The sequence below is a fragment of the Solea senegalensis genome, linkage group LG2 (assembly GCF_019176455.1).
Source record: "Solea senegalensis isolate Sse05_10M linkage group LG2, IFAPA_SoseM_1, whole genome shotgun sequence".
In the NCBI taxonomy this organism is placed as follows: Eukaryota; Metazoa; Chordata; class Actinopteri; order Pleuronectiformes; family Soleidae; genus Solea; species Solea senegalensis.
In genome coordinates, this window is record NC_058022.1 from 31,293,180 (window position 1) to 31,317,675 (window position 24,496).

General features: G+C 41.4%; 3 protein-coding genes across 3 annotated transcripts; 1 reads left to right on the forward strand and 2 right to left on the reverse strand.

Annotated features, from left to right (window-relative positions):
* Positions 1–874: 874 nt before the first annotated feature.
* On the reverse strand, positions 875–5,153 carry LOC122765631 (cyclin-Y-like protein 1). The gene is made up of 10 exons (XM_044020028.1): positions 4,286–5,153; positions 4,123–4,197; positions 3,990–4,024; positions 3,374–3,474; positions 3,110–3,145; positions 2,921–2,972; positions 2,701–2,820; positions 1,957–2,123; positions 1,707–1,869; positions 875–1,599 (listed from the first exon to the last, which is right to left on the reverse strand). The coding sequence occupies exons 1-10, from the start codon at positions 4,443–4,445 to the stop codon at positions 1,483–1,485; spliced, it is 1,026 nt and encodes a 341-aa protein (XP_043875963.1). The 5' UTR covers positions 4,446–5,153; the 3' UTR covers positions 875–1,482.
* A 644-nt stretch (positions 5,154–5,797) lies between these two features.
* Positions 5,798–7,563, forward strand: mettl21a (methyltransferase 21A, HSPA lysine). Its single transcript, XM_044019146.1, has 3 exons — positions 5,798–5,997; positions 6,447–6,558; positions 6,638–7,563. Exons 1-3 carry the CDS (start codon positions 5,851–5,853, stop codon positions 7,033–7,035), a joined length of 657 nt encoding a protein of 218 aa, XP_043875081.1. The 5' UTR covers positions 5,798–5,850; the 3' UTR covers positions 7,036–7,563.
* A 279-nt stretch (positions 7,564–7,842) lies between these two features.
* Positions 7,843–14,209, reverse strand: LOC122765076 (cyclic AMP-responsive element-binding protein 1-like). The gene is made up of 8 exons (XM_044019145.1): positions 14,055–14,209; positions 12,501–12,594; positions 12,245–12,391; positions 11,987–12,087; positions 11,588–11,727; positions 10,718–10,900; positions 10,478–10,631; positions 7,843–9,714 (listed from the first exon to the last, which is right to left on the reverse strand). Exons 2-8 carry the CDS (start codon positions 12,585–12,587, stop codon positions 9,570–9,572), a joined length of 957 nt encoding a protein of 318 aa, XP_043875080.1. The 5' UTR covers positions 12,588–12,594; positions 14,055–14,209; the 3' UTR covers positions 7,843–9,569.
* Between the last annotated feature and the right edge of the window lie 10,287 nt (positions 14,210–24,496).

Here is a 24,496-nt window from a genome sequence, read left to right on the forward strand (position 1 = left end):
TTTTTTGTATACGGCACGTCATCATCGCTTACCTAATTTTCACATTTTCCAAGCAGCGCTCTAATCTGCCAGTTGCGGATGAGAAAGAAAATGGCCTGAATGGCTGAAGGTATCATTATCAGCACTGGTGTCAGCAGTGGTGTGATCACACGGGGAGGGGGGAGGTTTCGCTTTCCCCACAAACGTGAGGATGATGAAAAAAGAGCATGGCACCATCTGGAGCAAGAACATCAACAGGTAGAGTCCCATGGTGCAGTTGGCTCGCAGGTTACTGAGTTTAAGAGCTTTGTTCACCTTGAGTGCTGCTTTATACATGCAGCCGTAGCAATAACAGAATAGCAGACAATATGCAGACAATTGCAATGACAGATGGGGCCCCAAATATGCTCAGGTTCTCGTAGTAGGAAAAGTGTTGGCCACTCTTCATCCTGTTCAACACCAACCCCCCCGAATGCTCAAAACTCCACTAGTCAGCCAAATAACTCCCAAACTCATGCTGTTGATCATCTTGTGGTAGTGGATGCTGTGACAGATGAATATGTCGTGTTCCACAGCCATGAGAGCCAAGGTCATCTGAGAGGTCGCGAAAAGGAAGCGCAAATATGCAGAACTGCATGATGCACCAGCCTCCGAAGATCTGCGTCTGTTTATGCACTAGGGAGCGCGGGGTGATGAAAGCGCTCCAACTGTTAGCCCTGAAACTGCAGGCTGCAATGTTCTTAATCAGAATGTACTGTGGCTGCAGAATTAGATCAAAACAAGATTTGATAGCAAATCTAAATTGTTAATACACATTTTTACCATGCAGTCAATTGTAAATATCTGCCAGATATTGAAAGTTACTCTGGAAAAAATAAAGTCCACCTGAGCAGCATTCACTTTAACCAACGATTCAGATTTATTTTTTGAATTAAATGAAGTACATTTCACAGCTATAGAGGCCTACATAGTAAGCAAAACAAAGTCTACTCTTTGTCCATGTGCTTAACTACACCACAGGGTAGTTCAAGAAAGTTTTGCCATCATCTGAATGAAGGAGAGAGAGAAAGAAAGAGAGAGCGAGAGAAGAGAGGCATGAAGCCCGAGAGAGAGAAAAAACTGCCCAAATGACTGCATGATGCAAAAAAAAAAAGAAGATGGCGAGGTCCTGAATTTGTGGCACCGGGGGAAGCGTTTCCGTGCCGAGTCCTTCCAAAGTTGGTACATCCATGATTTGAAATAAAAAGGATTTCACCAAATTACCATGCTATACAAGTTTAACGCCTCAAGGTCTCTGTAGTGGACATATAGAGGCTGAATTAATAATATTTTAGAGATACTTAACGGTAAAATTGTTTTTTTCTTTTTTCTTTTTATTGTTCCAGTCCAAAGTCGACATATAGTGACTTTTTGGCTTTGGTGATTTCTCTTGATGAACTTTTTGAGTGAAGCATCGCGCTCTTCCACTTCCTCCGCATGCTTACAATCAGCTGTTTGCGGGGCTTAAGAGAGCACGGCATGCGAGTTCTTGACACCAACCAGGTTGTCGGCACTGACGGACCTCCTCATGTTGGATTTACTCAGGTCCTTGTACTTATCCTCGCACAGCCTGGAGATGGCCTGGGGACAACCAAATATGCACAAATCTCTTTATTTACCCACAAAAAAGTGCCAAAAAAGTGAATCTGAATTTGGACACAATCAGCTGCAGGAACGGATCTACTTACTTCCAGTTTCTGCGCCCGCTTGTTGCTCAGCGGCTCCAGCGGGAAACTAAGATTATTGTCATCAGCCAGTGAGCGCAGGTCAAAGTAATACTTGGCGTAGACGCTGGCTGGGACGTTGATGTTGAACTGCAGCAGCTCCAGGAAGTGGCGCTCCATTTCATTCCTGTGTTACACAGAGCACAGCGGGGTAGATTTTAGTTATCACAATAAAAAAAGTAGGTTTCTGTATTTGACAGAGCACAACTCTCACATGTCTTCCACGGTGATGTCTTTGAGGATCTGGCAGTAGTCCACGTTCCACACGGCCTGGTCGTCCCAGACCTTGGAGGCCAGAAGGATGGCACCGAGGACGATGCGCTTCCAGTTACAAGGACAAATGTCCATCTCGGCGTAAGTCAGCAGCCTCTCCAGGTAAACCTAACGCAGCACATGACCATCCATTCACAGAGTTAATACCACAACCTCATCATATGAAAGGTGAGAGCTGGATGATACGGTTATCGCCATCATTATATTCAAATCAGATGATATTCATGATTATCATGATAAATTATTGTAAATTGTGATTTTCAAGTTGTATATGGTCAGAAACAACACTTGTAGAAAGACAATGTTTTCACAAATCTGAGGTAAAAAGTGCTTCATAAGTCAATGTTTGTTTACGACAATAGCAAAAATCTGTCAGCCTTTGACCATTTCCTACACAGAATACATGGCTACTTTGTTAATGTGTTTTTGTCACATCAACTGAACTATGCCGCCGCCCATTGGCTTTACTCCAGCCAGCATTCCATCAGAGCATTTGCTGCCATTTTGATTCAGACACATCTGAGCACGGTGTTTATTCTGCTGTGTTGTTATTTTTTGGCACGGCATTATTGAGTACACACACACACACACACACCAGAAGTAACCTGACATAGCTTTCCCCCCCACCCCCCGATTTCTTTCCATTTTCTAGACTCTTGACACAAATCCACTACTGCAAACTCACCAGAGTGACGATGGCGCACTCGGCAGTGAGCTGTGCCGAGCTGAAGAGCGTTCTGATGAAGCGGTAGATGAGTTTGTGCTCTGGGTCGATCACGGAGTAGTCGTCCGGGACCTTCTCCCGCTGTCAGGAAAAAAAAAAGAAAAAAAAAAGAGTCATCGACCTAACCAGTTTGCGGACACTTTCTCACGCTGCTTCATGTAATCTTAACACTTGGACTCACCGACAGAGGATGCTTCTTTTCATCAAAAATATCCAGAGAGCGGTTTGAATCTCTGCAGGAGAACATGAACAAACTCACTGTTAAATGTCAAACATGCTTATAACATTATTATTATTATTATTATTATTTTTTCAGGTTTGGGTTGCTTCCATTAACAATTTTAAATTCAAAATGTTAAATTCTTCCTACCTGTTCTTTATATGATAGTATATAGCCAGTGCGACACTGGAAAAGAAAGAAATCAACACAGATGATTAACTATTAGTTGTGATTGTGTTCTTTTGCAAACAGGAGCTCCAGTGCGTCTTTCTGCTGCATCTCACTAATTCGCCTGCAATCCAGAATTACCGTGCACCACTACTCCATGAACAAGTTTGGATAAAAGATAGTGTTTTGAACATTTGTAACAATATCTCAACTCGCTCAACGAGGAAAGGCGGTGAAGTCTCTTACCATCTGATCGTGCTCTTGAGGTTGGGCTGGCTGACTGTGCTATCGTCGATAAATATCGTTGAGCAGGAGCTGTACTTTTTTGTCAGGAGACCTGGGGACATCTGTTACAGAAACGATAATGATGTTTACAGAAATAAATATTGGAGAAGCACAAATCGGAGAGTCTGATTGAATACAATTAATAGACCAGTGATAAATGCTTAAAAGGTCCAGTGTGTATAAATATGTGACATCTAGAGGTCGACTGTGAGTAATACAATGAATTAAAAACCTACACTATGCCAAATCAAGATATTTGTTTTTGAAAAGTTTTAGAGCACTTAGTTTCTGATTGCAAAAACTTTACTTGTGTTTATGGACTCCTCTAGAAACTCAAGATGGCGGCCTCGAAGCATGACCCTTTGCCTAAAGTACATGAAAAAGCTTATTCATAGCTAAAAAATATAAAACGATTGTTATTTTAAGGGAATTATACACTTATTCAGTACAATATTCTGTACTGCTATATTTCTGCCCCTTACATGTTAGACACTGGACCTTTAAATAACATTTCCAGGTGTTGTTTTCTGTTGTTTTCCAGCCAGCACAGAAAGCCTGAACCCTATATGTCACTTACGTGATTCAAGTAGTTACTTTTCCTTTTCTCACGCACTGAAAAGTGGAAAAAAAAAGTATCGTTAGATTGGAAGACCTAGAGGAGTGGGAAACTAAGACACACACAAGCATCTTAAACAGAGTAATTCAGATACCATCAGTCTGTGACTTATTGAGGAACAGCGTGCTGGCTCTGGGGTGGTCCGAAGGGTTGGCTTCTTGGGCCAGTTCTGTAAAATGAAAAGTATATATTAAATTACAAATGTATGTTAACAAAGGTGATCAACTTGGATCAGCAGTAGAGCAATAAAAACCCACCGTCTGGAAGTTCCCTGTCACTGATGTGCTGCAGGTAGGTCCCAGTGTCTTCACTCACGTCTTCGGCTGTGGTGATGGGACACTCCTCCAGCTCCACCTCTCTCCTGTAGATCTTGGGACTCTCTCCAGTGGAGATACAGCAAGACACTGAACCTCCCATTGTCGATCTACAACAGTCCTACTACAGCCACTACTGTTTCCCATACAACTACCACTCAGACTGGGATGCACTGATTTGCACAGTGGAACTTCAAGATCAATGTAATTCTAGCACTAGTTAAATTTCAATTTAGTTTGGTGGACACGGATTTAGAATGATCTCATATATTTTGATTCAGTGTATTAGGAAGTAGCCAGACCTGTGTGTTTGGCTGTAGAATGAAAACAAGCAGCTTCTGAGGAGGATGGGCTCTAAGCACTGACAGCCCAGTAGGTTTCTGCAGTTGTCACATTCATGGCGTGTGCGCAACACAGCACTTGCGCACTTTAATAACCATTACATGCGTGGACTGGTCGGTTCTGAACGTGGAGTGACTTCTATTAAACTCATTATACGGCACAGAGGCCAACATTTCAAATTCACAACTAGCTCCTCTACCCGCCTCCATGGCTAGCCGGCTAACGCTAGCTACCGCACCTCAATCTGTTCTTGCTTGCTTCTTCAACAGCATAGACCACTCCATTTTTTGTCTCTGTAGCCCCTCAAACCCCCTCCTAAAAGACAAAAACGCACATTCATTGAGTGTCGAACACCCCCGGAGAAAACTAAGAAGTAGAAACGCAGCCTGAGCCGGATTAATTCAGCGCCGACGATAGCTTCGCATACACTTCGGGGATGTCAAAACTACCGAAGCCGAGAAGTTTAAAGGAAACTTCCTGTTACGCAGCGTTTCAAATTAAAAGCTCCCACCGTCACAAACGTACAATTGATTTTAGACCGAACGATTTCGAGGGTCTAATTTGCAACGGTTAAAACTATTACAAATAAAATAACATTATGAGGTAAAATTATTTAGTAGTTAAAAGTGTCCAGTTCCAGTTCTTATAATACATCCATGGTAGGAACCTTGTGTGGGATGTTGTACTGTACAGTACATCCCACACAAGGTTCCTACCACTGTGCGTGAAGTGGGAAAAATAAGTGCATACACTCCATTATCGACACGAAGCGTGTCTCTGGGTATTACTAAATCATTAAATAGTAAATTATGACTTTTTCAGTAAAGAAAATATACCAGAAGATGTTGTATGTGTTAATGTACACTTCCTGCTTCTGAATTCCCTGCGGTGGAGAGTACAGTCCTCATCAACCGTTGCTGATAGCCCTAAAACAACCATTACACGACTCATGATCGTGTATACGGCGCTCAATCACACACTGAATACAATAAGTGAGCCCTGTGGATGCCCAAAATTCATGTGTTTTTTTATCACGCCAATCTTCTGTTCCACACTCGTCCGGTAGGTGGCGGTAATGCACCTACAATGTGTTTGCCGACCGCCAAACTAATCACAAAGAAGTAAAAGACGAAGGGGAGGTACTCTGCTTACTGTTATTTCTCAACATGGCTCTCGTTCCTTATGTTGAGAATTCGCTACCTGCGCTTTCGAAGCTCCACAATTCTTCAGCTCAGTTTAGTTTCGCCAGTCACCAGCTGCGTCTCTCTCAGGACTGGAAAAAGTTTGGAGTAGCAGCAGTTGTGTGGGATGCGGTGAGCTAGCATCCAGTTTTACCTGCCGTCTAATGCTGTTCGCTATATTTTACTCAGTATATAATAACAACATACGATGTATGCCAAGCGTTTAAATAAATGCGTCTTTCCGGAATTAACATTAGCCATAACGAGAAAATAATTATACAGTTAGACATTTCCGTACTTCAGTTTTGAGTAGGCACAATGATTGAAAATAAAAAAACTTTATTTATTCATACTACCAACAAACAAAACGAGCTCATTTTACAAATAAGTTAAACACTTCCGGTTGTAAAACGAGGATGAAAAAAGAACTAAAACTTAAACAATAAGAAAATATTAAATGCAACACTAAGAACATGTGAAATAGATACATAAACAAACAGCTAAATGTTTGATTTTAGTTTTATTTAAATAAATAGGAAACAATAAACGTATTTGAATTCCAATTCATTCTTGTTTTCCAGGCAGTTGTCATGTGCATGTACCTGGAGCTGGGGAAGGTGGAGCTGAAGGGCAAGGCGGTGATCGAACTGGGAGCTGGAACTGGACTGGTGGGGATTGTTGCAGCTCTACTGGGTGAGAATATCTTTAACAACAATGGCTTTCATGACAAATCACAAGTTGGAAAATTAAAACTGATTTCAATCTCTTCCAGGTGCCAAAGTGACTATCACTGATAGAGAGGCTGCACTGGACTTCCTCTCTGCCAATGTGAAGGCCAACCTGCCTGCAGACTCCCAGGAATCAGTGACAGTGTCTGAGCTGACCTGGGGCGAGAAGCTTGACCTTTACCCAGCAGGAGGATTTGACCTTGTGTTGGGAGCGGACATAGTTTACCTGGAGGACACGTTTGTGGCGCTGCTGCAGACCCTGGAGCACCTGTGCTCGGACACCACTGTGGTACTGCTGGCCTGCAAGATCCGCTATGAGCGGGATACAGACTTTTTAAGCATGCTCAGACAACGGTTCACGGTCGATGAGGTCTACTATGAGAGAGAAAGGGACATCCATATTTACAAAGCACTGAAACTGCCACACAGGAGGGATTTGTGACCACTGAGTTGCGTGTCCTAACTGCTTTGTAATAATTTCTCAGAGTTGTAGATGAATTAAATACATTTTAAAATCATGTGCAAGTGATGATTAGTAATGATAATGTGGTAGTTCTCTTGTTGTTGTTCTTCCTCAGAAGTGGCTTCTTTGCATCCCAGTTGATGTTGAGATGTGTCTGGTACTTGAACTCTGAAGAATTCACGTGGGCTCAAATCTGAGGTGCTCTTAATTTGCAGTTTCTGAGGCTGGTAACTCTGATGAACTTGTCCTCTGCAGCAGAGGTAACTCTTGGTCTTCCTTTCCTGGGGCGAACCTCATGAGAGCCACTTCCATTACAGCGTTTGATGGTCTTTGCAACTGTAACTTGAGGATATGATCAAGTACTGATGGACTGTCGTTTCTCTTTACTTAGTCGAGTGGCGGTTTAACACTTTTTTGTTTACTACTCAAGTCTGTGTTCCTTCATAGTTTGGATGTCTTCAGTATTAATCTACAATGCAAAAAAAATAAAGAAAAACCATTGAATGAGAAGTGTCCGCACTTACGAGTAATTCACAGCACACAATTGGAAAAATTGGGAGTTCCGATCGCTCTGGGTGACAACTACATTTGTATAAATAAATTTAAAAAAAAAAAATATTTAAGTGCGATAGATGCGTTTAGGAAAGTTTAAATATTTTGTTTTGGGGCTGTAAACACAGTTAAATATGGTAAATGAGAAGAGAGTTATGAGCATAAAGGTTTTACTTTAATCCACTTACCTTACTCGAAAGATTTTTCCTTCTTTTTAATAAATTCATTCAAATATTACCAGAAACACATTTATTACCAGCTGCCAAAAAATGTAATATTTGAGTTGCTCTGACATAATGCACTGTATAACACAAGTTTGTGAAAATAAAATCAGTGAAAAGCAACATAAAAAAAAGCATACTTTCATGACTATACATAATACCTAAGAGAATACTGAACAACAGTCCATAAGTATTTAAAATTATCCTCATTTGCTCACTGTGAAATATCTGCCATCCTCTCACTGGGCGTTTGATGGTTTGGTGCAATTTAAGATGTCCGATTAAGATCAAAACATGATAACGTCTTGATAAATAACCAAAACGTGATTTAAAAACTTCAAACTGTGGAGGAAAGCTTTACACCTGCTGGAAATTATTATTAGTAGTAGACACTTTGACGCTATATCACGTACTGTGTTACTTTCAAGTACAATCTTAAAGGGGGTGTCTTACCCTGCAGTGGCAAGATTACTGTTGTGAAATGTAGTAGGATTGTATATGCAAGGCAAGAAAAGTGCGAATGCCACTCTGTAATTGTGTAAACAATGTGGACGCAGCCTCTGGGGGCGGGGTCGACAATGCAGAGGCGTCCCGTTGACTTGGATTCTTTCCCACTTTTTTTTTACCAACAACTACCTGCAGGATTCTTTTCTCTTAGGTTATACAATTAATTCAGACAGCATTCAGTTAAATTCTTTTTGAAAATACAGATATAACGATGTCAAATTTGTTCATAATTACGCAAGTATGTGTCCTGTAGCGTGACACATGTGGCTTCATTTTTTTTTGTCCATAATTCTGGAATTATTTTTAGAGACATTTTAAAAACCGGGTTAAAAACAAAACATAAACATGAATGAAAACAAAATCAGTTAAAAAAAAACTTTAACCATGTTTGTTTTCATTATTTTTCCCCCAATTATTGACATTTGAAGACATTTAAATCATAAATGGGGACAAAAAATAGCTAAAAAGACATGGTGTCTCCATACTTTGTCCATATTCTCCAGTATTTTTACCCTTTGAAAAAAAAAAAAAAAGAAGCTGCAATTAACATTAACACAATTTTACAACCTGACTACATGGTCTGCTTTTTTGTTCATGTATCACGGCATGGTAAATAAAATGTAACTAAAAAGAAATACATGGCATTAACAGAGCAGATAATCTTATACATAAACCGAAACACAGCTCAAAAGATAAAATATCCATGACACAGGCGCCATCTACAGGTCAAAGCATTAGTAAGTAACAGAGGTTAATGCAAGAGCTCAGTACGATAACAAACGCAAAGATAACCTCGAGATGATCTGAGTGTCTTTGGGAGTTGAAAGTGTAAAAAGGTCCGTTGTTAGGGGTGATGTCGTCCTGTTGCTGGTGATGTTGCCCAGTATGTCTTCACACCAGAGAGTGGAATGGTTCCATTTAGTGGTGCCAAAAAAAAAATAAAAATAAATCATACGTCACCACAAGGACCCTGTATAGTTTACAAACTCCTCCGCATCCTCATTTCTCGTTGCCTCGCTTGTTCACGTGAAACCGATAGGAGCGGGGAAATTTAAAACCAGTGAAGTTGAGGAATTGTGTGTATTCCTGGTGAGTCACTTTATAGATTTTCAGCAGTTTTTTTTTAAAAAGAAAGCAAAGGAGTAGAAAAGGGGGAAGGAGCATCCAGGTGCATAGCTCTGTGCTAAGTCTCTGTTCACCTGTCGAGCCCCCGGCAGGCATTTGGTAACAGTTCTAGTCGGATTTGTGGCAGTACAAGTCTTTGAGGGCTTTGAGTTCCTCGATGAGGGTTTTGTTCTGGTTCTCCAGCACGGCCACGCGGTTCTCCAGACACTTGACGTACTCCTTCTTCTTCCTACGACATTCGCGAGCTGCCTCTCTGTGTGACATGAAGAGCGGGGGGTGATTGTGTGTCAGCAGTTAAAGCACATATTAAAGCAAGAGTTGGGAAGCAACTGCTTCACCCAGGCCTTGACCCCAAATCCTCTTAACTACTTAAACACCAGATTATGTGTGATGCAAAAAGGCAAACAAGGTGTTGTTGCATCATTACCAATGCATTACAACAGAAAATGAAAAAGCTACAACACAACTGTTTACCGCCAGATGCATTTTTAAGGTGCTCAGGGGTTGTGCTTCTGCAACCACAAGCTGAAAGCTGCTGAAATGACTGAAGTTGATGCAGCCTCACTGAATGAATGAATGAATGCTTCTGATTTCTCCTATGTGATAAAATATATCAAAACAAAAAGCTGCACCAAGATTGTCTCTCTAGGCTCATTAAAAGTTTTCTTTTGAGATGTTTGCACTTCACAAAGGAGAGTGACACTACACCGCAAATACACTAGAAAATAAAATATCTACTGTTAATTATTTCATATAATACCTGATGAAGGATATTACGAAATCAAACTCTGCTATAACACAAGTAATAAGGCTTGAAATTAAATGTTACAGACTTTTTAAAACGTACTGCATTTCACTAATTTATTCAATATAAATAATATGATTATCATCAACGCAACAGCCTTTAAAAGTCACCACAGATCACGTTATCACGAACTGACGACATCCAAAATCAAAGACCCTATCTTGTCTAATGTCACAATAATGATGTATTGCCCAGCCCCCAAGTCACATACCTGTTTTTCATAAGTCGAACCTCCCTTTTACGCGTCACCTCCTCCGTTCCTCCTCCTGTTCCCAGAGCGGGTGACGTCGCCATGACAACCCCTTGGGTCATGGCGCTGGTGGGGGCTGTGCGGATCTGATAGGCCTGGACGTCACCAGAGGCGGCTGACGGACAAAAGAGTTATTTTACGGTAAGAGACGCGCGTCACATCTGAAACTGGCTCTCACATAAATTAGAATTAATTTCCCACCTTGTACAACCACTTGGTTGCTAGGCACCAGGATTTGCTGCCCGTCGCTGGTCTGCGCGTACTGCAGGATGGTGGTGCCAGGCTGGGCCGCAGCGGTGTTCGCCATGGTCAGCGCCTGCAGACCCTGAACTGCATCTGTGCCGTTGTTGGCCAGCTGGATGGCCCCGCCCTGGGTTATGGCAACTTAAATAAACACAAGACATTGTCACATGTTAAAAACAAATAGTCAACTAATGCCTTGCAAATACAGCACATCAAGACACAGACAAATCATTGTAATGTGTTCAGTAGCAGCATATGTGTGTGACAACATCTAACAATGTGTCTATTGATGATCAGGGGCTTTAACACGTGTCCAAGAAAAAAAAGACAGTATTCTAGGCCAAAACTTATAATCATCAGTGTCACAGCGTTATATGACATCTGATGATCAAGACTTTGCAGACCAACAGTCTATAAATTCAGGTTTTCCTTAGACACATAATCCGACTAATGAATCCAATAATCTTTCTTTCTGTTCATCTTTGTCCTTCTATTTTCTAAACACTTAGACTTAGACTTCCTACCATTGTCATTGCACAGAAAACACAGCAGTGAAAACTGGCAATGAAATTTCGTTGCTTGGCAACCGGATAAAAAACCAACAGCACAGCACTGAAACTTGCTCTTGCACTTGCTCATTTGACAACGATCCCTTTACCCCCAAAGACCCACTGACATGAGGCCAGATGTCTGGATTTATTAGTAGGAAGCTACACACCGACTCCAAGGAGGAATCTTAACATTTCCGTCAATGTTGCAACAACTGCACATCAGACTAAATTCACATATGATAGGTTTGTTGCGGCATCACAGTCTTATAGTACTCACTGTACTGGCCGCTGCTGGTCTGATAGATGGGAGTGGGCATTGTGACTGTGGTGATGGCTGGAGCCGTGTCGTCCTCTGACTTCTCTTCCTCGATTTTAGGCACTGCTGGCACGTCTGATGATAAGTCGTTGAGAATCTTCCTATAGAGGAGAACAGTCAAAGAGAGCTCTCAGCTATTGCATATAAAACCAACACCTAACAATTTCACTGAGAGAACTTCTCCCTAAGAAGAGGTATTTATCTTTCTCCCAAACTAGGTCAAGATCAAAGCAGTAAAAAACAGAATACATTTTGGGTATTTAATGTAAAGCAGATGGTCCAGCTTAACGTATACAAGCACACAAGTCATAAAATCGACAAAACTCATTCCTAACTTTTTGTACAAGACGTTGGGCAGACCTGTAAGACGGTCGTCTGGACAGGATCTCTCTCCTTTTCTGAGAGTCTATCACGCTGTCGACAGACTCCTGCGAGTCTTCACTCTCAGCAACAGTTGAGATCTGCATGTGAGAAAAAAAAAAAATCACACCTTTAGCTCAATAGTGGACTAAAAAAGGAATAACAAGCTTGCAGGTAGTATTACAACATTTATGCAGGATATCAAAACCTGATGTGCTGCGCTGTGATAAAACAAAGGTTGTTTTTATCTCTTCTCACCTGTACAGTCTGGACTTGTGGGGACTGGATGACAGAGGGCTGTGCAGCTTGGATCACCCCGTGCACTTGGACCGTCTGACCGTTGGGTAACTGCACAAGGGTGACTGTGGGACTACTGGTGGTCACCTGGCCTGCAGCTATGGACGCCTGCAATGACGACAAGCCTCAGTCCTTGATTATCGACATGCAGTGTTACAAACAATCAATTTCTGTGATATTTAGGTGCTGGTTACGCATTTGGAAAGATGAGGTTTACCTGTGTCAGAGTGATCTGCTGGACCTCAGACTCTGAGACACCCGTTTCACCACTTTGCTGTGTGTCTGCACCAGCCTCCATGGTCATTTAGAATCTGAAATACATGATAGACACATAAATAAATGCTACCTTAAATTTGGCTAGTCTTAATATACAATATTTATTGAAAAATAACTTTTTTCAATATCAAAATAATGTAGATGCATAAAGTAAACACAATGAGACAGAACACATGCAAATGCTTTGAATGTTTGGTGTCAGATGTACAAAATGTTTCTCTGTTTATTCAACAAGAGTATCAAAATAATAATAATAATAATTTGAAAATCAGGAAATAAACAGGAAAACACATCTATAACATTACATTGGCAAGCAACAATTAAAAGCTACACAGTTAAGACTACCTATACTGTTGTTTAGACTTATGATATTCACAATTAACAATAATATTCACAATTAACAATAACATATGAATGCATATTTAACTGGAATTATGACTGAATCATAACTGTGTGGAGGATAAAGTGGTAAAAAAAAAACATTTATGGATTGTAGTGATTTATTTACAGACATCTGCTCACACTGTGGAATCAATAATATCTGTAATGGCATTATAGATATGTGAAACATAAATTTTGACAGTTAAATTGCAGTGAAAAAAGGTTCCAGACTGGCTAAGTGACTACTAAATTTAAAAGCAGCATTGGATACGGTGGTGTTGTAGGTTCAGTGTCAACTTCAGTGGTTTCTGATGCCTTAAAAGGAGGGTGTGGCTTAGCTTAGCATGCTAGTTCACGATTCGTTCATACTGTTCCCTTGTAGAAACAGATGGATTTAAATACATGTATAAGTTGCAATGCTCAATATTCGACAAAATAAATATTAAGACTTGCAGCGACACGCTTCTATTTCATATAAACGCCCAAGGCTAAACGCAGCTCCTCCTGTCTCTCTGTAGGTGACCAAGTTTAAGTTAGCGTGTAGCATGCTAACAAGCTATTGGGACTGCACAGCATTTAAGCGGCAGCGGGCAGCTATTCAAAATGAAAAAAAGTTATTAGTCATGTTAACAGTTAGCATGTCGTGTTGCAATTTGCCGCTTCATAGTGATATTCAAACACAGTTGGAAGTGGCTCTGCGTTAGCTAACGGTGCTAGCACTGGGCTGCTAGCTGAGAGCCTACATGGAGGGAAATGTCTGCATGCATTGTATGCCAGTTTTGTTTCTAACTGAGACAGTCCACTTTCACTTGAGAGTTTTTATTGACTCAAACAACCAGAACACGATGCTGCCGTGAGCCAGATGCACATGATTAGCTGCTTTTGTAACTTATTTCTAAATAGTTTAATAATACGGATAAATAATTCAAGCCCACTCCCTTAATAATACCTATGTTGGAAGCCAACGGGGCTTGCAGAGACTGACTCATTTTGTGAGCCTCTGCAACACCGCCGCCATGATCTCTTTGTTGGCTTTGTGCGGATAGCAGGCGAAAACAACTTCTCTGGGCAGCCATCTATCTCTCTAGCAAACATCGGATGCGTATCCTCTTACCAACACAGGCTCGCTTCGTCACTCCCGAGTCTACGGAGCTCCACTTTTATTCAGACCGACACGTAAGAGACCGCGTCAGGCTACACCTCCGTCGCGTCACCGAGAACAACAACAATGAGAGGAGGACGAGGCAGACGACGACAGCGAAAATCAGCTCCGTCGACGGGACCCGAGTGGATACGGAGGCTGCCGGAAAGCCACGAATGTCCGCCGAGGAAACGAGGTAAAACCACGGACACAGCCGATGACTTGCGTCCCTCGAATTTTATCTGCGCATGCGCTGTGCAAACTAACGAAATAAAAAAACATGTATCTATTATCTATGAAAATATTTCTAGGTTAATAAACTCGGTAAAATAGAAGAATGTTAAAAGAATGTTAACAATAGTGGTAATCTTTAGGATATCGTGGGGATTACTGTTGTAAACCAAGTGCCATTTAATAAATAATAATGGTTAATTATTAAGATTATCACACACAGTACACTTTGGTCACTTTATGCCCTTGTCTTTTTCAAATGGTCATCAACTGATTTTCATTTTACAATTCAAGCTCTATTCTATGAAACTGTAAAACAACAATGAGGACTGACACACTAAAACCAAAAATAAGTGGGGGTGTGGAAAGACAAAAAGCAACAGTGGATGCTCACTGACAAAATGGACGGCTAAAAGGTCTTTATTGTATACATTTATACAAGAATATTAATGATATTCAAGATTTTTGTACCATTAAAATTAAATGAATAAATAAATATGTGCACCGTAAGAAAACTGAAGCTAAAACACACAAACTATAAAATTAGTATTTGTATGAACACCATTCATACAAAAATGTAACACTGATATCCTATATTTTTATTTTAATGAAATAAATAGTTTCTTTCAGTAATTAGTCATATTGTTGAGATGGCCTTTAAAATTCACAATCTCTCCGCTTGGTGGCAGCAAAATCCTTCTTTATGTCTTCCCACCACAGGCACAGGCACTGACTGTGTCCCGTTATGTCATGAAGAGGGACACGTTTCTTTTATCCCAGTCTGATATGATGACTTAGATTAGATTAGTTGTAATCGTGGTACTGTCTTTGAACCACCAAGCCACATTGTTGCGTTTAATGAGAAAACCAGAGGGGCCCTGGCTGTGTGTTACTTATTATTATTGTGCACTATTTACAGTCCTCGTGATTCACATTTTCTTCTCCTTGCTCATCGTCTCCGGCCATAAAATGTGCTCATTAACTCTGTCACTTGACTCGGTGTGTGAGGACTGGAGCGGCGCGAGTGAAATGGGTTCAAGCTGTGGCAGCTGGTCAGAGTCCTGCGGGGAAAATGAGACTTCAGGCCAATTTATGGCCATCATCTCGATGTGCGAGGTCATTTCAGAGGCCCTCTCGATACACACGCAGATGTCAAACATACCCATCTTCACCTATCGAGTGATTGACTGCTCCTATTGCTGCAAACATATTCACTATCCTGCTCCAACCAATCTAGTGGCCTTTACTAGCACAACTCGCCAAATAGCTTTCTGCAACACAGCCTTTACCTTCTCCACCAAAGAAAAAGACTAATAATGAACTGTACCTGCTTCATCCGTTAAAAGTCACATCGCAAATAAAATAAATATTAGTCTCAGAGAGGCATCTGCTCCTGAGCCTACACCAGTGATTGATCTGTCTCTATATTAACCGCTGTCTAGCGTTTGCTTCCCTACACAAGAGGAGACCTCTTGTAAATGCAATTTGCAAACAGAAAAAGCGGCAATTTAATTGTGACATTTGCTATTGTTTCATGATACAGTATATATCAGTCGATTAATCTTTGAGAGAGAGTGTAAGCTTCGGATGTGCTGGAAAAAGGAAAACAAAATGGCACAAGCCTTGTGCCATTTTCTAACAAAAATTGGAATACTATTAGTAAATACTTACTAAAACATACAATATCCCACAAGTTTTTTTAGCAACTCAAAGTCCACAGCGGAACGATAGAGGTACATCAATTTATTGAGCCAATATTCCTTCCATTTTATAATAACAGGCATTCTTAGTTGAAATTCCTTCTTAAACACTTGATAAATGTTGCTCAACTTGTAGAAGTTCATTTGACAAATTACACTTTCTAAATGGTCCGTTTCATGTGTTTAATCTACTCCGTACTTTGTTTTTTAATTGAAATAATGCATATTATTATTATTATTATTATTATTATTACGACGCGCACTGTAGTGCAGACACAAATGCAGATCGGGGAGACGGACCATTGGTGTTTGCTCAATTCATGTTTATTCAAACAACTCTGTGTATAATTTGTTACTATAAAACCGTTTTAATTTTACGAGATGAGATAGAAAAACCCACATTTGTCGATTTACTATTAGACAATGCATAGACGAGCACTATTAGGGACACACAAGCACTATTTTAAATTGTTGAAAACACATGGAATCACACAGTCCCTTATATCCTCTCATTATTCTTCTCTCCATCACATTCACATCACATTTTCCTGACAGCATTGGAACACATGGCTTGGTGTGCCCACTGATTAAAGCAAATTTTCTCACTGCCAATGCTTTGGTAGCTTCTGGTGCAGAATGTCTGATTACTTTTTCTTTTTTTTCTTTTTTTCTCTCAAGCTCTGCTCTGCAGCAAGCCCCAACCACAGCAGCGACCCCTGTGTGTGTAAATTGCTGCTGAAAAACACCCACAAACAGCCGAGTGAAAAGGATGCCATAGACGTCCACAGCAGTGTGGGAGGAGGAGGATAGGAGTTTAATCTTCAGAATATGAAAGCAAAGACCTGACTCCAATCCATAGCACTCTCCTCTCTCTTCCTAAACCCAGCTGTCAAAGCTCCTGGCTTAACACAAGCCTCCAAAAACCCTATCGACAGCAAACCTTGTTACACTTTCCCCCCCCCACCCAATTTTTTTACCCTTTTTCTTCCTCTTTTTTTCCCTCTGTTTAACTTCATTTGTCCAGCTGTCCTTGTCTGTCTGTGTGTGTGTGTGTGTGTGTGTTTTAATTCACACGGTCACATGAAAAATCACGACCCTTACCTAAATCACAGCCTGAGGCGGCGCATGTACTCGGCGCACCACGGCGTCGGGCATGTCTTAGCCGCATGTTGTCGCAATATTGAGTGTATTAATAACGTGCCTGATATATTCTGTCAACGCTGTCGATGAATTTTAAAACGCAGTCCTCAATCAAACCGCATGGAAATATCATACCTGTCAGTCAGGCGAGGCATTGTGGGAGATAGCGGTGGCTAAATATGAATACAGACAGGGGAGAATGTGTGCTGCATTTGAATACCACTGACCTTATATGCATACTTTTCATTGTAGGTTGAATTACCTGAATTGCATATGAACCATTGCACCTGGCTGGGGTTGCCATGGATACTAGGCCCCGCAGTCTCTCTTTCTCCCTCCCTCTCTCGCTCCTGTTCTATCATACATGCACAGGTTTCTCAAATCTGAAGATGTGAGTTTCAGAGATACCCAGTGAAATATTTTGTTGCCGAGGTGCAGTATCAAGCCACAGCTGCGAGGTAGGAGCGTTATCTAACAAACCGAGATTGTGCTGACCCAGACCTCTCGCTAATCTAGGCTGCAGGCAACATCGTGTATTGGGCGATCTCAATCAATCCGTCAAGGTGTCAGCACCTCCCTCCCTCTGTATCCTCTCCTCCTGCAAGCGTTTTTTTCCCTCCTCTCGCCCTCTCACTCCCCTCCCCCTGCTTCTTTAATCTGAACAATCACTTGTCTTACTTTCTTGGACAAGTTGGACACAGGTTTGGACACAGGTTTTTGTAAGTCTGTCTAAATAGTAGGGAGAACACTGAAATAAGACGTTGGTCCACTAACAAAAAGGCAGGTTCATTTCTTAAGCACTTTTCATGCACTTAAGGCCCTTTTCGACTCCAATTCCCAGCTCGCCTCGGCACAGCGTGGCACGGCGCTGTTTATGCTGGTTTTTCCACGACAAAATAGCACATACTCAACATGGGCGGAGTCATCACTGCACGGCTGCATGAAACTGCCGTGACTTTGTTTCACGCGCACAAACGAGTGGCACGTGACTTGTAAAGCAGTTGTTTTCAGTGTAACTGAATCATTAGAATCAGTTCATTAGAAATATACAAAAACTAATATTTAGTTAGTTTTAGTTCAGTGTCACGTCCTGTTTTATTTTGGTAAGGGGGTTTTCTCTACTTCCTGTCTCGCCTGATTACCTGATTGTTTTCACCTGGTGCTCCTTCACCCTCACTCCCTAAATATACTCCCTTCTCCCTTTTCCTGTTGCCAAGAGCGTCTTCCGTGTGTTGTCAGTGTCCGTGCCACTTCAGGTTCTGAACCAAAAAAAGAGCTGTTTTGTTGTGTTGGTCCAGCTTATGTTTTTGTTTGTTTCTCAGTTATTTAAGGTCAAGTTTAGCTTAGCGTTTAGCTGTTTTTTCCCTTTTGTTTGCTGGTTAAAGGAGTCAATAAAGCTCTTTAAAACTTCTTCTCTTGTTTCTTAGATTAAGATGGAGCGGGAGATAAGGTGACGCAGAGGAAGTTCACGTGCCACTGATAAAAGTTCAACGTGAAACAAAGAAGGAAGTAGCGGAGTGTTTGAACTGTTGACGCAAACGGCGGCCATCTTGAAATCCTATTCCGAGGTATGTCAAATAAAACTTTATTTGTACGGCACCAAATCACAGTATATGTTCTCTCAAGGCACTTTAAATGGCAAGGTTAGAAACCCGATGTGAGGACGCCCCGACTTCCAGCGTCAACGCACAAGTAGTCCCTCGCCCATAGATGGTGCACATTCAAACGCAGGATTAACCTGAACACAACAGGTCAGTGACTCTCCTGGTTTCAGAGATGAGTCATAAATTCTGCAGTTTCCTTTTACATAAAGCTAAGCCAGAGCGAGCAGTCTGCTTTACAGGCCATTCAGATGGAAAACTGTGTGTTAAAACAACACCAGCGGCTCCACCGGTGTTCTTTACACTGTGGTGCCAAGTCAAATTTATGAATGCACCAACCCACTTGTGTGTGTGTGTGTGTGTGTGTTTCCCCCAGCCCCTTTCACTCTGATTCAGAAACCTCTGACATTCACTTCTCCTCTCTTTCTTGTGAATAAAATATCTGTATATCTCACCGCATGGAACTGACAACTCGTGTTTGCTGTGCGCCAAAGTTATAGTAGTGACAGTTTCAAGGAATCAGCTTTTCAAAGAATCTGCTTAAAACTGAAAGCGCAAAGATTGCACACTAAAAACCTGTTTTATACTTGCTTTAATCGGTAGTTTAATCTCAGTAGATGGATACAATCTAAATGAGTAGAGGAAGCACTGGAGCCAGCTGCTTGTTAAATTGCAAAAGAGATTTAGTGAGACATTATTAACACTGACTTCCTGTGTGCCGGACACTCACTCTCACAGACAACGTGGTTTCCAATTAAGAAAATATTCATATTATATATCATATTTGAAACGGTGAATTAAGAACTCCTGTCTGCTGTGATGTAAAATCACTGATTTTCTATTTGGACTTTGGCGCAGGAGGAACTGATTTCCAGGATTGATAATGTATCACCATCTCATCCAACCACGCGTCAAAAATACAGAACTGTCTTTTATTTTGAAAAGTAGCTATAGCTGACTGATTCTTCTTTTCTTTTTTTTACGACTGAAGCTGTGATCCCACAAGATCCCGCAACAAAAATATCCTTGTTTCTAAATCGTATTGTTCCCATTCCTTTGTGCTTCATTCTCAGCCAATATCAAATAAATCAAATGGAAATAGCTCTCACCAATCCTGCAAACACAATGTCTTTTTCTTTTTTTTTTAAATTTAGCTCCAGCTTCTTACGCCAGCTTCTTTTTTTGTACAGCTGCGTCTTTGATCGTCACAACTTTGAAGCTTTGTCTCCGTAGTGCACAGACTCTTTGCCTGTGTTTGTAGAGGGGCATTTGTGAATGTAGTGGAAGTGCAGACGGATGCAAGAGCTCTTTAATTGTGCTTTAATTAGGGTTCTGCAGCACTGAGAGATACAGTAACTGCTTGTTCAGGTGCTTGCGTTTGTAGGTGGAACACGTGGTCCCACCTCTGCGCAAGTTTGATGCACGCTCAGGAAGTTCAGGTTAAAATACCCAAAGTCACATCAGACTGGTGTCTGGACATGCATTCATATGGGCATTTTCCCATTTTCCCCCCCTCAGTGATTCACTAAAATGTCTCGACTGTGTGTGGAGTTGTGTTTCTGTGTGAATGTACCGCAGTGCTCCTTCCCGTCATAACATGTCATTCTGGACACTATTACTCCCAACAGAGGCAGACGCTGCGGCTCAGTGACACGGAGCGTAAGGTCATCCGTCAAACAGGGGAGCCGAGTGTGCGTCGCGTGTGTGTCTGTACAGAATGAAAATGTGTGTTTTTTTTCCACGTATACACTCTCTGTCTGGGCTGCACTATGATTTATATAATTCATTTTCTTCCTCTTTATTAGTTTATACTTTCAGTCAGCCACGGAGTGTGTCCTTACTTGATGTCATTGATGACACATGTGTTGAAAATGGCCTGAATGCAGATGTTGTACACTTCAACTAATTGGATGATTTTGCTCTGAAGATTATTTGTCATAGTATTAGTAAACCTTAGTAAATTGCTGTGGGAATAATACGTAACTCCTTTAATGGACATCCTGGGGGCGTGTGTGTTTATAGGTCACATGTTCAGGCTTTAAAATAAGCATTTTTTTGTCTTATGTGTTGAGTCAAAGTTCTGATTTTACATCGCATTTTTAGTATAGCGATTTCAAGTAGCAATAATTGTGCAGGAGTCACAAAATAGACCGCTGTCCTTTTCTTTTTTTCATAAAAACGAGCCGAGTGAACTTTGAGCTGTGATGTATTTACAAATTTCACAAATTCAGTCCCATTTTAAAGTACTTTTTGCTCAGGTGTGCTAAAGTAGTGGGTGAACATTTGTATTTGTTTCATCAGATTGCCTCAGTTGTGCTGAAAAAAAAGGATATAAGATACTCTATATTGCACGTTCTTATAGCCTCTGTATATACTGTATGTTTTAACATAGTAATGCATACATATTTCATGCATTTTCTGCCTCTATCTTAATAAAGAGAGTGGAAAATAAATAAAACAACAAAGTTAGTGGTGACTTATGCACAAGCTCTGGATGTAACACACCGTATAGCAAGAGCCCGGGAAACTGTCACTCACACAGGCCCAACACTGATACCTCACAACCCGCCTCTCATCCCTCGCCTCCTCTTGCTGCCGAGTTCAAAGGTTGCCATGGCTACCGGCGTCCCAGTGGGAACACAATGCGCTCTTGCCCCGGAGCCATCGGAGTAAGCGTGCTTGGCGGGGTAGGGAGGGAGAATACGTTGACCTTTGACACGTCAAGGTCTTACACCATTGGAGGGCAGTAGCAGCGGAGGGAGGGGGTGGGAGGTGTCAGTGGAGCAGGGGTTGTAAATTCAACTGATCCTCACTGAGAGGAGGCGCAGTGTCGTGGGCGGAGAGTGGCCTCGTCACTTCTGAGCCCGGAGACTCGTGCCAGCTGCCTCCTGGATTTCAGAGGGGCCCTGGCCGAGCGAGATAGCCGCCCTTTAATCCGCCGAGGCTCTCTCACCTTGCCTCCTCCGTGTTCCTCAGATAGTGCATCTATTGTGTCAGATCTTTGCAGCTGTCACCGCTGCCGCTTGTCAGGATGATGCCGGCTCTGTACTTGTGTGTGTGTGTGTGTGTGTGTGATATACATGGAAAATCGCACAATTAATGTGAAATATTCATTCTAAACGAGAAGCATACAAACGTCAGCTTTTATTCTTTTTTCTTTCTTCATTTTAACCATCCTTAATCCTAAAATTGCTTATTTTTACATGAATTACGAGTTTAATTAGGAGCAAACCCTCAGTAAAATTTAACCATTTACTAGTTGCTTTTGCACAGTGTTTTCATACCGTTCCTTGGAAAAAGACACACAGTAGTTACTTTTCCTTACAGAATGTAACACTGAGGATGATTTAATGGTAGAAAATGAATATTAGTAGATTTGTATAAGTGTATAATTGCTCTAGAAATAAAAAAAAATCTTGGTTTTTGTAGCTTTCTGCATGGAGGAGTCCTCCGCTTGTTACAATCTGCACCGATCGATCACTAATTCTTGCACACTCTACTTTTATCGTATGAAAATCGCAGTTTGAAACCATGTGATTGGCTGCGGTTTGTCTGTGACAATTGAAATAATTTAATATATGTCGATAACACATAGTAAATATACTTCATATTTTCAAATTCCCATTCCCGCATTAGAATACAGCCAACTTTAAAATTAGTTATAGTTCATATTCCAATGGTGTTTTGTGGTAGAGCTTAATGACGTTTTGAAAACAATCACACAGTGAATACCAGGACCAGGGGGCAACTATGCTGGTTGCAAATAGAACTGCATGTAAAATATCAGTTCAAATTTTTATGTCCTCTTCAAAGAAACATGATGTACATTTTATAAATGATGTGAAATTGATGATAAACATGGTATCATCTAGTATTTGCCTGGTTGTACCTCTAACTGACTCAGCGATTGTCAAATTGCAAATTTCGAGGCTTCCAAGACATCTTTTTTCATATATGTGGTCGCTATGCATGCACATGATGGCAAATCTTCTATAACATGACACAGAGAAATGTATTTGCTGTGTTTTTTTGGCCATCAGAAGTTGTGGAAACATTTGTGTAGTGTGCAAGCAGACAGAATAAATGTATGTGCATGTGTACAAGTGTGTGTTTCCATGCCTGTGTATTCATCGGGGAATCGGAGGGGACAGTGAGGAGAGGGGTTATTTACTGCATGGCCCAGGCGACCTGTCTGTCCTCACGTCCAGCCCCAGCAGATTAAGATGCAGCCGCTAGCGGCTGCCACTGCAGGCTGAGATTGATGGGGAATATGGGGGCCACAGAGGCCCTGCAGAATTCTGAACAGAGCGCCTGTGGCTCCCACCCAGCCATGCTGCTCTGGCACACGGCAGCTCCTCTCTCTCGTTTTTTTTTTTGTCCAACTTTTCTTTATCGCTCTATTGCTCGCCTTGGCTTCTTCCCCCCCTCATTTCTCTGTCACTCTGATGCTTTCTGCATATCTGTTTTTCTGTCTCTGTCACTCTGATGCCCGTCTGTGCTCTGCTGCCCCACAAAACCAGTCACACAACCCCCCTCTCCTCCTGCCTCTCTCTCCCAATGCGCTGTCTCAGCAGCTTTTGCAGACTTGGATGTCACAAAACTGCAGGTGTGTGTGTGTATGTGTGTGTGTGACAGGACAAGAGTGTGAGTGTTGGAGAAGGCAAAAGTGGGGAGGAGTATATTCGCTAAATAAATAATTTTCTGGTGAAGATGGTGAGGAGGAAAGTCAACGTGAGATGGATGTGTGTGTGTTCATGAACTCTAACCCAGATCACCTGCAGCGTCTGCACAACAGGCCTCAGAGATGAGTCATTTTAAAGGTATACTATGCAGCTTTTATACATTAGAATAGCTACAAATGACAGAACAAGTGCTAGGTATTAGAATAGATGGATAGAAATCTGTGTTTATAGTCCTGGTAATGGATGAATGGTGAACTCCCCTTTTCAGTCTCTGCTCTAATGTCCGGTAGATTGTCAGGTACATCGCCGAATTAGAAAATTTTGTTTTTATTCACAGAAATTGTGCAATGTCAATGTGAAATAAGGCAATTAGCAAATGGCATTGGCTGCTATTTAAGTGTTCTATTTTGTGTTGTTGTTAATTTCATGCCAGTTAAAGGGGTAATATATAATAGACATTGTGGTTGAAATCCACATGCTTGTCAGCTATTATTAAAGTTAACATTTTCTTTCTTATGTGGAAATTCTCTAATGACACCTGACTTAAAAAGAAAAGACCATTTCAAATCAAATACCAGTTGCAATATCTTCCAGAAAGATCACAATTGGATATTTACAGCTGGACACAGAGTGTGTCAACGTCTGCATGTGTGTTTGTACTCACTGGCCCTTTCAAACTGTAATTCTGATGTTGCCCTGAAAACAAGAAAGGAAACAAAATGAGTATGGAAGATGGATGCCTCTACTGTACGTGTACCAGTGTGTGCGTATGTGTGTGTGTGGGCACGAGTGTGTGTGTGTGTGTGTGTGTGTGCTGAACAAACTGCACTGGCAGGGTTTTTGTTGGACTCCCCTGGGCAGAAGACGCATGAGTCAGCGGCCAGTAGGATTTATAGCCAATTGATTAAATTAGCATTTGTTCTGCTACTGGGGGCAGCAGCCTGTCAGTATAAACATGCACTGACACACACACACACACACACAGCTGCACCTGTGTTCCACACTGCAGCGACAGAACACACACACACACGGAGAGAAACAAGACAATAAGGGGGGGAGAA

Excerpts from the sequence above, each read along its gene's own strand:
- LOC122765631 (XM_044020028.1), bottom strand. The coding sequence starts at position 4,445 with ATGGGAGGTTCAGTGTCTTGCTGTATCTCCACTGGAGAGAGTCCCAAG. Across the intron at positions 4,025-4,122 it reads CAATAAGTCACAGACTGATG|TGCGTGAGAAAAGGAAAAGT; the intron begins GTATCTGAATTA and ends TCCACTTTTCAG. Across the intron at positions 2,973-3,109 it reads TACTATCATATAAAGAACAG|AGATTCAAACCGCTCTCTGG; the intron begins GTAGGAAGAATT and ends GTTCTCCTGCAG.
- LOC122765076 (XM_044019145.1), bottom strand. The coding sequence starts at position 12,587 with ATGACCATGGAGGCTGGTGCAGACACACAGCAAAGTGGTGAAACGGGT. Across the intron at positions 12,088-12,244 it reads CACAAGTCCAGACTGTACAG|ATCTCAACTGTTGCTGAGAG; the intron begins GTGAGAAGAGAT and ends TCTCACATGCAG. Across the intron at positions 9,715-10,477 it reads GTTCGACTTATGAAAAACAG|AGAGGCAGCTCGCGAATGTC; the intron begins GTATGTGACTTG and ends CATGTCACACAG.
- mettl21a (XM_044019146.1), top strand. The coding sequence starts at position 5,851 with ATGGCTCTCGTTCCTTATGTTGAGAATTCGCTACCTGCGCTTTCGAAG. Across the intron at positions 5,998-6,446 it reads CAGCAGTTGTGTGGGATGCG|GCAGTTGTCATGTGCATGTA; the intron begins GTGAGCTAGCAT and ends CTTGTTTTCCAG. Across the intron at positions 6,559-6,637 it reads GATTGTTGCAGCTCTACTGG|GTGCCAAAGTGACTATCACT; the intron begins GTGAGAATATCT and ends AATCTCTTCCAG.